A 14,531-nucleotide genomic window follows, 5' to 3' on the forward strand; every position below is an offset into this window, starting at 1 on the left:
CATTTTTTCAATTATTTCTAAAAATATTCAATCTTTATTTCTCACAGAATTAAGACTTTTTTCTCATAATGAACTCCAAAATATTCAGACCTTTCTATGTAAATATTACCATTTTCTCTGTGTATATATTCAGAGTTTTTGGTCTATATTTATTTTGTAATGTTTCAACTGTTTTTCAAGATGTTTTAACGTCTTCTCAAAATGCAGATATTTTTTTCTGTACATCTTTAAACTTTTTTTTAAATAAATGGGAAGGCAGGGTGAAGATTAAGACATGCTTATATGGGTTACCATCCCCCAAAGCATCATGGTAGTTGTAGTACCAAAGCCCTTTAATTACCACCTCAACCCTGCGCCTTTTAGTAACAACCTGCAGTTACCACCACCGACCACAGGTGGCGCCCAATAACCCACAACTCAAATCTGAAGAAATAAAAACGTATCTAACAGTTTAAGTTTTAAATCTAACTTTCAGATACCTGCAGACACACCCACACACACACACACACACACACACACACACACACACACACACACACACACACACACACACACACACACACACACACACACACACACACACACACACACACACAGCCACCTATACACACAATTTCCTCCCTTGAGGGGTCGATATAGTGTTAGCCAAACTGTGGGGCCCACACACACACACACACACATCCTCCTGAACAAACTTGAGTGTTTGTGCCAACATGTCAGTCTGTGAGCATGAATATTGAGTGTGTGTGTGTGTGTGTGTGTGTGTGTGTGTGTGTGTGTGTGTGTGTGTGTGTGTGTGTGTGTGTGTGTGTGTGTGTGTGTGTGTGTGTGTGTGTGTGTGTGTGTGTGTGTGTGTGTGTGTGCAGGCAGCAGATTCACGCTGTAAAACACTTGAGGACAGGAATGGATTAGCATGAACTAATTAGCTCGTCAAAACACAGACAGTCAACAGTGATTAAAAACATGTTCGGCGTGTGTGTGTGTGTGTGTGTGTGTGTGTGTGTGTGTGTGTGTACGAGTGTGTGTTTGTGTGTGCGTGCTCTTAATTTGAATTAATGAAAAAGAGTCATTATAATTCATGTACAGCTCCGGTGTCGCCTGCTGATCCGCCGTCTAATATGAAGTTTACTCTGTGTGTGTGTGTGTGTTTGTGTGTGTGTGTGTGTGTGTGTGTGTGTGTGTGTGTGTATGTGTGTGTGTGTGTGTGTGTGTGTGTGTGTGTGTGTGTGTGTGTGTGTGTGTGTGTTGCAGGTCCCATGCAGGAGACTGTGTATGATTTCTGGAGGATGGTTTGGCAGGAAAACACCGCTGCCATCGTCATGGTAACTAACCTGGTGGAGGTGGGGCGGGTGAGTGGCACACACACACACACACACACACACACACACACACATTGATTGTTGTGGCCATCTGGTTGTTGTTATTGTTCGTCTCTTGATGAAGTTGGGGACTTCATTTCCCAGAGTGCATCTGTCAGTCTCTGCTCTTTGTGTCTCCTCCTCTGTTGTTGGAAAAGTTTATTCCCTGAAACTCCCGCGTGGATTAATTAGCATTTTCGAGCAGAAATTTACATTCGTATGGAACCGAATCTCATCTGGGTTGATGCATAGTCATAAACATGGGGAGTAATTAAAGTCGATACAAAAAAAACAACATAGAAATATATTTATTTAAAGAAGATAATTACAATAAAAAGATGAAAATAAACTTTAAAAACATGTTAAAACTATTCAAAAACACGTCTTCTGAAACACAGAGAAGATTCAACCTGGGATTATCTTCCACACACACACACACACACACACACACACACACACACACACACACACACACACACACACACACACACACACACACACACACACACACACACACACACACACACACACACACACACACTCTCAGACACACACACGCACACACCTGCAGGCGTGCTCCAGGTCCCAGCTCTCATTACCCAGAAGGCACCAGGGATCCAGGAGAGCTGCAGAGGGGGATTCTGGGATAGATCCAACTGATTATCAGTCACAATTACACACCTACACACACCTACACACACACGCACACACACACCAGTGTCACTTTAGCAATGCAACCCCCCTCCGTTCACCTCGTTTGTTGCCGTGGCGACAATGTGATTAGCTCCGCAGTAATTAGCTGTTAATGAGGAAGGGGCGGGGCCTCTAATGAGATTTTAATATCAGCTGTTTAATTAATGAGCCCATTTAATGCTGATGAATAAACACCACTCTCTCTGTGTGTGTGTGTGTGTGTGTGTGTGTGTGTTTGTTTGTGTGTGTGTGTGTATATTTTCTGTGTGTGTGTCTGTGTGCAGGTGAAGTGTTGTAAATACTGGCCAGACGACACAGAGATTTACGGCGACATGAAGGTGACGCTGATCGAGACCCAGCTGCTTTCAGAGTACGTGATCCGGACCTTTGCCGTGGAGAAGGTAACAGACACACACACACACACACACACACACACACACACACACACACACACACACACACACACACACACACACACACACACACACACACTCCCACACACACACACCCACACACACACACACACACACACACACACACACACACACACACACACTCCCACACACACATACTTAATGTCAGTAATGAAGTGGGGAAGTTTCATGGTGAGTAACATCTATGTGTGTGTGTGTGTGTGTGCTACCTCTCTGTTTCTGTCAGCGTGGCGTGGCAGAGATCAGGGAGATCCGGCAGTTTCATTTCACTGGTTGGCCGGATCACGGCGTGCCGCTTCACGCCACTGGCCTGCTCGGATTCATCCGCCGCGTCAAGGCCAAAACCCCCCCGACCGCCGGACCAACCGTAGTCCACTGCAGGTAAATACTAACTTACATTACATCTTATCGGGACCCTGAAATCCCTGGTCCAATGGGATCACCACCGCTAAGCTAAAGGAGGCTAATGTTGGGCTATAAAGAAACTACAGCACGGTCACATGACTTCACGTCACCACCACTAAGCTAAAGGAGGCTAATGTTGGGCGTGATGACGTTTATTTGTCTCATTTAGACACTTGTTGGCAACTGCCTTTTTTAAATCCACCAGTGAGGTATTAAAAAATATATATACCTTCAGCTTCTGTTAACCACAGACCTGATTTCAGGCTTCAAACCAGAAACACGGTAAGAAATGTGTGTAAATAAGTGTGTGTGTGTTTCAGTGCGGGCGCAGGGCGTACAGGCTGCTTCATAGTGATCGACATCATGCTGGACATGGCGGAGCGAGAAGGCGTCGTCGACATTTACAACTGTGTCCGAGAGCTACGAGCACGCAGGGTGAACATGGTGCAGACAGAGGTAATTAATATCAGGTCAAAATATATAAGGGGATAGATAAACACATTCTGTTAACATCCATCCCCAATAATGGGAGAATCATGGGAGATGTAGTCCCAAAAACCCTCGATTTTCACCAGATCCTGCCTATTGTAATAACGTGCAGTTACCACCACCAACCAGAGGCGGCGCCAAAGCAATCTTAAGTGAAATCTGAAGTATTGAAAACGTTGTATCTGACAAATGTTACTTTCGGATAAATGCAGACACTATAATACACACACACAAATGCACAACCACACACACCCATACTTGTTTCCGACACTTTGAGGGGTCCACACATTTTAGCCGAATTGTGGGGTCCACACAAAAACACACTTAATCAGAATACAGTAACATGTACATTGCTACAGCAATAATAAAGAGCCAGAAATCACTAAATATTGAATAAGAATCATGCCTTAAATATTAAGGTAAAATAGAAATTACACTATTTACAATTTACAAAATACACATCCAGGTGTTCAACAAAAAGTACCAGTAACAGTTTTTTAAAGTATAGCATGGATACAGTAGTGTGATAGCAGTCAGGTTAGTTATATTAAAGGTGGAAGTATACAGTACAGTATATTGCACAGTATTTTACAGATGTATTACACAGTTGAATTGTCATTTATATTTAATTTAATATTCCATTCTTTACACACTTAATGTAAATAATATCCTGCTTTATTTTATTGTTTTGACTGAAAATTGTCCCCTCAACACTGTTTTATTTGTCAGATAGTTTATAGATAGGTCAACTTGTATATTGTTTGACTTTTTAATGCTTTTTTATTTCTATTTTGAAATGTTCACATTTTTGAATTGTTTATTTCTTGTCTTTTAATTTGTACTTGTGTGCAATGCCTTGTTTTATGCTGCTGCAACCACAACATGTCCCGATTTGGGATCAGTAAAGTGCTTCTTATGTTATATGTTGTCTAAGAGATAGCAATACATATATATATATATTTGTATTCTTTTATTTATTCTACTAAAATCATACAAAAACAGCAGCAGTCTGCTCTGCACGCAGGCTTCCTCCAAGTTTACAGTAAAACAAACTGGTGGTGTGACCAATGGCCATTTACAATTATTAATACTATTACTATTATTAGCATATATTTATTTATATATATTTTGGTTGAAACTAAGCCAGAAAAAAATACATAAATAATAAAAAAAATATATATAATAAAAGAAAAATATATAAATAAAATCGATTTTTAAAAATAATATTCGAATAATCGCTGGCATCCCTAATGGGGAGTAGCCCTCCCGTGCATATAGACGTTAGTTTCTTCTCATTCCTTCTTCACACAGGATATGTCTCCGCAGCGTTTGGTTGTTATTGTTCTGCAGTTCTTCTGAAGTCTGACAGGAAGTGACAGAGATGACCCTCTCTTCCTCCTTTTAATGTCACTCCTCTTCCTCTCTCTTGACATAAATCTATTATGAAGTGACATTTTCCTCCGGAGCTGACGGTTCCTCTCTGGGTTTTTCAGGAGCAGTACGTCTTTATCCACGACGCCATCTTGGAGGCGTGTCTCTGCGGCGACACCGCCATCCCGGCCAATCAGCTGCGCTCTGTGTACTACGAGATGAACCGATTGGACCCTCAGACCAACTCCAGCCAGATCAAAGAGGAGTTCAGGGTAACGTGTTTTTAGGTTGTACATAATGAACGGCTGACTAGCATCTGCAGCACGTGTTAATAATATATCATATAAATACATGTGTTAGTAAACAGTGTATAATGGGTTATAACATATAAATGTTTGTTACCCACTACTAAAGGGTTATAAACAGTGTTGTGCTAGTTACTGAAAACCAGTAACTAGTTACCATTACTAGTTACTTCATTTCAAAAGTAGCTCAGTTACTTTACTGATTACTTACACCACAAAGTAATGCGTTACTTAAAAAAAGGGCTCCCATTATATTAATGCCCTTATAGCCTTCATCTCAGTACTGTTATTGCATTGGAGAATAATACAATCTGTTGATCACCTTGACATGCATTATATGCAATCTGGATATCATCGATATTAGCCGGCTTTACATTTTCCGTTCCATATGCCGTGTGCCGCCCGGACATGCTATCATGCTAACTAGCTCCCTGAAAGCGGGTGACTCCACTGTAGCAATAGCCTGCATGTGTACAACATACCGTGCAATGGCTTTATCCACTTTCCCCTGGCTAGCAGTCCCTCGGTTGAAATCCAGCCGCTGTTGCTTCGGTGGAGGTGGAGGTGGAGTGGCGTCGGCTGAGTCTCTGTGGTCTTAGCTCCTAGCTTCGTCCCAGCATGTTGTTTCTGCAGATGTTTTAAGAGATGTGAATGACTGGTTTGGGCAGTAGATGGGCTCTTTGACCCGCCAGGACACAACTTACATTTAACTAAAACGTTCTTTTCTTTGTGCTCGACAAAAGTGAAATAGTGAGAATATCTCCAGGTGGAGAAACTTGACTTGAGCTCCGCCGCCGCCATGACAGTCTTGTTAGTAAACAACACAAACACGCCCACAGCCCGTCTCCGCATGTGACACAGGAAATATCTAAGTACATGTACTCAAGTACTTAAGTACAGTTCTCATCTCTGTTCGCCTGGCTGTTGACTATATAAAAACACTATTAAAACTAACTAGTAACTATAGTTACTTTGTAACGCGTCCCAACACTGGTTATAAACAACCGATTATACAGTTTCAAATGTAAGTATAGTTATTCAATGCTAATAAACCATTACTTCTGCAGATATTCATTTGAATAACCAATTATTTAAGAGTAATAAACCATTACATCTGCAATCATATATATAACTTACTTAATTTTAAACAGTTATTAACTAAATAAGCCTAATTGAAGGGTAATGAACGATAATAACTCCAATCACTCTGTAATTTATTGGTATTTAATGCAGACTTTACAGGATGATGATAGTGTTTGTTATTTTGTATTATTAATAGTATTGGTATTTATCTGTTATGCTGTTTTCTATAACTAATGATTATTTATGTATTGTTTAATGGCGTTTTTGGGACAACCAGTGCCTTAATTGGAGCGACACAGCTCTGCCAATTAAGCCAACAACGCCCCAGTGTTGATTGATTTTACTGCTTTAAGTATTAACAGTTTGTTATCGGTGTCCAGACGCTGAACATGGTGACGCCCACGCTGCGGGTGGAGGACTGCAGCATCGCTCTGCTGCCGAGGAACCACGAGAAGAACCGCTGCATGGACGTCCTTCCTCCAGACCGCTGCCTCCCCTTCCTCATCACCATCGACGGAGAAAGCTCCAACTACATCAACGCTGCTCTCATGGACGTACGTACAAATACTTTGTTAATGTACTTAAGTACATGTTTCTGGTATCAGTACTTTACTCCACTACTTATTTTTCTGACGACTTTTGACTTCTCACATGTTGAACACAAATACCTGTACTTTCTACTTCTTACATGTTGAACTCAAATATCTGTACTTTCTACTTCTTACATGTTGAACTCAAATACCTGTACTTTCTACTTCTTACATGTTGAACTCAAATACCTGTACTTTCTACTTCTCTCATGTTGACCCAAATACCTGTACTTTCTACTTCTCACATGTTGAACTCAAATACCTGTACTTTCTACTTCTCTCATGTTGAACTCAAATACCTGTACTTTCTACTTCTCTCATGTTGAACCCAAATACCTGTACTTTCTACTTCTCACATGTTGAACTCAAATACCTGTACTTTCTACTTCTCACATGTTGAACTCAAATACCTGTACTTTCTACTTCTCACATGTTGAACTCAAATACCTGTACTTTCTACTTCTCACATGTTGAACTCAAATACCTGTACTTTCTACTTCTTACATGTTGAACATCAAATACCTGTACTTTCTACTTCTCTCATGTTGAACTCAAATACCTGTACTTTCTACTTCTCACATGTTGAACTCAAATACCTGTACTTTCTACTTCTTACATGTTGAACTCAAATACCTGTACTTTCTACTTCTTACATGTTGAATACAAATACCTGTACTTTCTACTTCTCTCATGTTGAACTCAAATACCTGTACTTTCTACTTCTCTCATGTTGAACTCAAATACCTGTACTTTCTACTTCTTACATGTTGAACTCAAATACCTGTACTTTCTACTTCTCACATGTTGAACTCAAATACCTGTACTTTCTACTTCTCACATGTTGAACTCAAATACCTGTACTTTCTACTTCTTACATGTTGAACTCAAATACCTGTACTTTCTACTTCTTACATGTTGAACACAAATACCTGTACTTTCTACTTCTTACATGTTGAACACAAATACCTGTACTTTCTACTTCTCTCATGTTGAACTCAAATACCTGTACTTTCTACTTCTCACATGTTGAACTCAAATACCTGTACTTTCTACTTCTCACATGTTGAACTCAAATACCTGTACTTTCTACTTTCTACATGTTGAACACAAATACCTGTACTTTCTACTTCTCACATGTTGAACTCAAATACCTGTACTTTCTACTTCTTACATGTTGAACTCAAATACCTGTACTTTCTACTTCTCACATGTTGAACTCAAATACCTGTACTTCTACTTCTACATGTTGAACCCAAATACCTGTACTTTCTACTTCTTACATGTTGAACACAAATACCTGTACTTTCTACTTCTCTCATGTTGAACTCAAATACCTGTACTTTCTACTTCTCACATGTTGAACTCAAATACCTGTACTTTCTACTTCTTACATGTTGAACACAAACCTGTACTTTCTACTTCTCTCATTTGAACTCAAATACCTGTACTTTCTACTTCTTACATGTTGAACACAAATACCTGTACTTTCTACTTCTCTCATGTTGAACTCAAATACCTGTACTTTCTCTACTTCTCTCATGTTGAACTCAAATACCTGTACTTTCTACTTCTCTCATGTTGAACTCAAATACCTGTACTTTCTACTTCTCACATGTTGAACTCAAATACCTGTACTTTCTACTTCTTACATGTTGAACACAAATACCTGTACTTTCTACTTCTCACATGTTGAACCCAAATACCTGTACTTTCTACTTTCTTACATGTTGAACACAAATACCTGTACTTTCTACTTCTTACATGTTGAACTCAAATACCTGTACTTTCTACTTCTCACATGTTGAACACAAATACCTGTACTTTCTACTTCTTACATGTTGAACTCAAATACCTGTACTTTCTACTTCTTACATGTTGAACACAAATACCTGTACTTTCTACTTCTTACATGTTGAACACAAATACCTGTACTTTCTACTTCTCTCATGTTGAACTCAAATACCTGTACTTTCTACTTCTACTTCTTACATGTTGAACTCAAATACCTGTACTTTCTACTTCTTACATGTTGAACCCAAATCCCTGTACTTTCTACTTCTTACATGTTGAACTCAAATACCTGTACTTTCTACTTCTCTCATGTTGAACTCAAATACCTGTACTTTCTACTTCTCACATGTTGAACTCAAATACCTGTACTTTCTACTTCTCACATGTTGAACTCAAATACCTGTACTTTCTACTTCTTACATGTTGAACTCAAATACCTGTACTTTCTACTTCTCACATGTTGAACTCAAATACCTGTACTTTCTACTTCTCACATGTTGAACTCAAATACCTGTACTTTCTACTTCTCTCATGTTGAACACAAATACCTGTACTTTCTACTTCTCTCATGTTGAACTCAAATACCTGTACTTTCTACTTCTTACATGTTGAACTCAAATACCTGTACTTTCTACTTCTTACATGTTGAACCCAAATCCCTGTACTTTCTACTTCTCACATGTTGAACTCAAATACCTGTACTTTCTACTTCTCTCATGTTGAACTCAAATACCTGTACTTTCTACTTCTCACATGTTGAACTCAAATACCTGTACTTTCTACTTCTCACATGTTGAACTCAAATACCTGTACTTTCTACTTCTCACATGTTGAACTCAAATACCTGTACTTTCTACTTCTTACATGTTGAACCCAAATCCCTGTACTTTCTACTTCTCACATGTTGAACTCAAATACCTGTACTTTCTACTTCTCACATGTTGAACTCAAATACCTGTACTTTCTACTTCTCACATGTTGAACTCAAATACCTGTGTATCCATCATTTCCTGGTCTTCTCTAAAGAAGAGGGACCAATGGAAAACATAATATGTATTTTATTAAGTATCTTTATTGTGTTATTTAATCAAGTTCCCATGATGCTTTGGGAGAGTTTAAATAATGACTTGTTGTACGAGGTATCACTGTGTCCCCTTGTTGTTGTTTATTCACCTGTGTGATGTCACTTCCTGTTACAGAGCTACAAGCAGCCGTCAGCGTTCATCGTTACCCAGCATCCTTTGCCAAACACGGTGAAAGATTTCTGGCGTCTCGTCCTCGACTACCACTGCACGTCCATCGTCATGCTGAACGACGTGGACCCCGCACAGGTACTCGCACAAAACCTCGAACTTCACTTATCAGTCTTTTAAATCTTCTTGATTAGGAATTATAAGAGGTTTCTATCGAAGACATATTTATTTCCAGTTCTGTAACTATCACCTGCACTGATCAATACAACTGACTTGTTTACATTCTTCACTGCCTTGACCGGATTGTTCTTGCATTTGGATGGTAATGTTATTGTTTCGTAAGCGTACTGTTCAATGTATCATTGGTCCAATTGATAGTCACTTTATATATTATATATTAACAGTTTTAGCTTGTATTGTCAACATGAATCTTATACTGTCTAATCTAATCGAATCTATTGATATTAGAAGAGGTACATTTCCATATATAAGAACATATTTTGCAGAGGTCAAATAACATTTTATCTGCAATTTGAGAGACGCAAAAACTAAGTACTGGTCCCAGGTCAGCCTGAAACAGCCCTCACTAAGATAAGATAACATAATTACCGTATGTAAGCAGTCCAGCCTTTCGGAACCCGTTGGTGATCGTGGATGTTTGGACCCTCCTCCACGCCGTCAGGATCCACTCGCAAACTTGAGCGAAAGTTGCTTTTCGCATGCGACCAGTTTTGGTGAATGATTTATCGCCGCTAGTCATCCACGCCTCCCACTGAACGAAGGGTTTGTGCTTGGAAACTTCCTTTGCACAAACTGTCTCGCTCTCGTAATGTCCGTCTGTCTTGCTCTCGTACCACTCTCGGTTCCACTTTTACTTTTTTAGATTTAGGAGGTCCCCTAGTGGCCGTTAGCTGTAAACATCCATAGATTAGCCGCACCGTTATATCAGCCGCAGGGTCGAAAAATGGGGAAAAAGGCGCGGCTTATAGTCCAAAAATTACGGTACTTTATTGATCCCAATTCGGGAAATGTTTGCGTTGCAGCAGCAGCATACAAAGACAAGGCATTGTATATTAGAGAAATTAAAAGACTATAAGCTTTGTCACAGAGGAGAGTCTTCAGTCTATAGCAGCATGGACTAGCAGCTGGTCCCAGGTCAGCCTGAACCAGCCCTCACTATAAGAGGAGAGTCTTCAGTCTATAGCAGCAGGACTAGCAGCGGTCCCAGTTCAGTCTGAACCAGCCTTCACTATAAGAGGAGAGTCTTCAGTCTATAGCAGCAGGACTAGCAGCTGGTCCCAGGGTCAGTCTGAACCAGCCCTCACTATAAGAGGAGAGTCTTCAGTCTATAGCAGCGGACTAGCAGCTGGTCCCAGGGTCAGTCTGAACCAGCCTTCACTATAAGAGGAGAGTCTTCAGTCAAGAGCAGCAGAACTAGCCAGCTGGTCCCAGTCAGTCTGAACCAGCCCTCACTATAAGAGGAGAGTCTTTCAGTCTATAGCATCAGAACTAGCAGCTGGTCCCAGGTCAGTCTGAACCACCCTCACTATAAGAGGAGAGTCTTTCAGTCTATAGCAGCATAACTAGCAGCTGGTCCCAGGTCAGTTTGAAACCACCCTCACTATAAGAGGAGAGTTCTTCAGTCTAGAGCAGCAGAACTAGCAGCTGGTCCCAGGTCAGTCTGAACCAGCCCTCACTATAATAGGAGAGTCTTCAGTCAAGAGCAGCAGAACTAGCAGCTGGTCCCAGGTCAGCTGAACCAGCCCTCACTATAGAGAGGAGAGTCTTCAGTCAAGAGCAGCAGAACTAGCAGCTGGTCCCAGGTCAGTCTGAACCAGCCTCACTATAAGAGGAGAGTCTTCATCTATAGCAGCAGAACTAGCAGCTGGTCCCAGGTCAGTCTGAACCAGCCCTCACTATAAGAGGAGAGTCTCAGTCTATATCAGCAGAAACTAGCAGCTGGTCCCAGGTCAGTTTGAAACCAGCCCTCACTATAAGAGGAGAGGTCTTCAGTCTAGAGCAGCAGAACTAGCAGCTGGTCCCAGGTCAGTCTGAACCAGCCCTCACTATAAGAGGAGAGTCTTCAGTCAAGAGCAGCAGAACTAGCAGCTGGTCCCAGGTCAGTCTGAAACCAGCCCTCACTATAAGAGGAGAGTCTTCAGTCTATAGCAGCATAACTAGCAGCTGGTCCCAGGTCAGTCTGAACCAGCCTCACTATAAAGGGAGAGTCTTCAGTCTATAGCAGCAGAACTAGCAGCTGGTCCCGGTCAGTTTGAACCAGCCCTCACTATAAGAGGAGAGTCTTCAGTCTAGAGCAGCAGAACTAGCAGCTGGTCCCAGGTCAGTCTGAACCAGCCCTCACTATAAGAGGAGAGTCTTCAGTCTATAGCAGCAGAACTAGCAGCTGGTCCCAGGTCAGTCCTGAACCAGCCCTCACTATAAGAGGAGGGTCTTCAGTCTATAGCAGCAGAACTAGCAGCTGGTCCCGGTCAGTCTGAACCAGCCCTCACTATAAGAGGAGAGTCTTCAGTCTATAGCAGCAGAACTAGCAGCTGGTCCCAGTCAGTACAACGAACCAGCCCTCACTATAGAGGAGAGTCTTCAGTCTATAGCAGCAGGACTAGCAGCGGTCCCAGGTCATTCCTGAACCAGCCCTCACTATAGAGGAGAGTCTTCAGTCAAGAGCAGCAGGACTAGCAGCTGGTCCCAGGCAGTTTGAACCAGCCCTCACTATAAGAGGAGAGTCTTCAGTCAAGAGCACAGGACTAGCAGCTGGTCCCAGGTCAGTCTGAACCAGCCCTCACTACAAGAGGAGAGTCTTCAGTCAAGAGAAGCAGGACTAGCAGCTGGTCCAGGTCAGTCTGAACCAGCCCTCACTATAAGAGGAGGGTCTTCAGTCTATAGCAGCAGAACTAGCAGCTGGTCCCAGGTCAGTCTCCTCACCATAAGAGGAGAGTTTTCAGTCTACAGCAGCTGGTCCCAGGTCAGTCTCCTCTGTAACCCCGTCTGTCTGTCTTTCTGTCCCAGTTGTGTCCTCAGTACTGGCCTGAAAACGGCCTCCATCGCCTCGGCTCTCTGCAGGTGGAGTTTGTTTCTGCAGATCTGGAGGAGGACGTCATCAGTCGCATCTTCAGGATCTACAACACGGCCAGGGTGCGTTTGTTTTACGCTCTGACACTCGGTTATATCGTGTTAAAACCCTCAGATTCACAGAAATGTTGTGAGGATAAATGTGAAGCTCGGTCTTTGGGATTCAGACTCAAATCAAACTGGTCTTGCTCTCGACTTGAATTGGTCTTTGACTGGTTTTTAAATCAATTGTTGACCTAGAAAAGTCGTGAAAGAAAACCGGGGATTAGCGTTGGGAAGAAACTGTCGCCTGTTATGGGTTGATGGCTTTTTCTCTATGGGTTTCAAAGTCACATGGAACTGGTGCTGGGAGGTTATTTTGACGCTCGTCGTGCCAGGAGAGGAGGGTGACATCTTGATAACCAAATACCTAGCAGACAGTGTAAACAGACTAAATCAAACGCACCCGGCGTTTGATTCTGACCCCTTTACGTCGTCAGGTATTCAGGGTGCGCTTGATTTCTGTCTCCTGACGTTCCTCCTTATTTACATCCAAACACCTCTTTTAGCAGATTTAGATCAGATGCGTTTGATATATTCACCCCCTCGCCCCCCCCCGTGAGTTTAGGTTTGATTCCCCCCCCCCCCCCCCCCGCCTCCGGTGGCAGGTCGGATTTAGCTCTCAGTGCGTTTGATTCGAGAGCTTTTTCCTCCCTGTCGGCTCACATTTAGGTTAGAATCGGTTAACCCCCCCCCCCCCTACCTGTCTCTTCTTTATTCACTTCTTACATGTGTTACTAACATTCTCCCTTCCTTTCCTATGTCTTACTTCTCCTTCCCTTCCCTCCTCTTCTCCTTTCCTTTTCCACATCCTTATTTCCTTTCCATGTCATATGTCCTACTTTACCTTTCCTTACCTCCTCATTCCTGTCCTACCTTACTTACCCCTTCTTTGGTTTTCTCCTTATTTCCTTCCCTCCTTCTCTCCTTTACAATGAGCTTTCCCCTATCCTTCCCTTTCCTGTCCTCTCCTTTCATTCTTGCCTTCCTTCCTTCTTCCTTCTTATCCGTATCCATATTTCCTTTCCTATGTCCGTCTTCCTTTTCCTTCTTCCTTTCCTAACCTGCTTATTAACCTCTCCTCACCTCCTCTTTACCTTTCCTTTTCCACCGTTACATCTGGGACCCAGAGATGGCACCATTGGAGGAGACGACCTACCGCGCCGGCAGTGGACCGCTCTGAACCGTCTACGAACTGGGGTCGGTCGCTTTAAAACCTCGATGAAGACGTGGGCTTGGCGGACAGTGCGGCATGCGAGTGCGGTGACCCTGAGCAGACCGCTGTCATATAATCACCATCTGCCCCTTATATGGAGCACCCTCGGAAGCCAGCCTCTTCCACCGAGGACCAGAGATGCGGCATGGCTACACGACACCGAGTTGGACATCTAGCGTTATACGAAAGAAGAAGAAGAAGCTGGTCTTATTGGTCAAGACCTGGCCCTTAGCCTGGCTCTTAAATGTGCACATGACTTGGGACTCGTAGGCCCTCAAACGGTCTTGACTCAAATCCTAACCAAGGACTTGTTTGTCTTGGTTTTGCGCTTTGATCCTTACCTGGGACTTGACGAGAGACTTGATTGAGACCTGACTTTGGACTTGCAGGTCATGATCCTGTTCTTTCAAATGTGACTTTTTGGTTTTGACTTTGAACATGCCTTGTAGGCCTTCACTAGGGTATTGATCTGGG

General features: G+C 42.3%; 1 protein-coding gene across 1 annotated transcript in view; it reads left to right on the plus strand.

Annotated features, from left to right (window-relative positions):
• Nucleotides 1-13,002, plus strand: part of LOC117442923 (receptor-type tyrosine-protein phosphatase mu-like) — an 85,198-nt gene extending 72,196 nt beyond the window's left edge. Inside the window, exons 14-22 of the mRNA XM_034078876.1 lie at nucleotides 1,252-1,349; nucleotides 2,336-2,452; nucleotides 2,712-2,866; nucleotides 3,211-3,346; nucleotides 4,873-5,022; nucleotides 6,519-6,692; nucleotides 9,719-9,850; nucleotides 12,740-12,865; nucleotides 12,970-13,002. Coding sequence (XP_033934767.1) covers nucleotides 1,252-1,349; nucleotides 2,336-2,452; nucleotides 2,712-2,866; nucleotides 3,211-3,346; nucleotides 4,873-5,022; nucleotides 6,519-6,692; nucleotides 9,719-9,850; nucleotides 12,740-12,865; nucleotides 12,970-13,002 — 1,121 coding nt within the window. The remainder of the gene's footprint in view (nucleotides 1-1,251; nucleotides 1,350-2,335; nucleotides 2,453-2,711; nucleotides 2,867-3,210; nucleotides 3,347-4,872; nucleotides 5,023-6,518; nucleotides 6,693-9,718; nucleotides 9,851-12,739; nucleotides 12,866-12,969) is intronic.
• The last annotated feature ends 1,529 nt before the right edge of the window (nucleotides 13,003-14,531 follow it).

The sequence above is a fragment of the Pseudochaenichthys georgianus genome, unplaced genomic scaffold (genome assembly GCF_902827115.2).
Source record: "Pseudochaenichthys georgianus unplaced genomic scaffold, fPseGeo1.2 scaffold_505_arrow_ctg1, whole genome shotgun sequence".
Taxonomy (NCBI): domain Eukaryota; kingdom Metazoa; phylum Chordata; class Actinopteri; order Perciformes; family Channichthyidae; genus Pseudochaenichthys; species Pseudochaenichthys georgianus.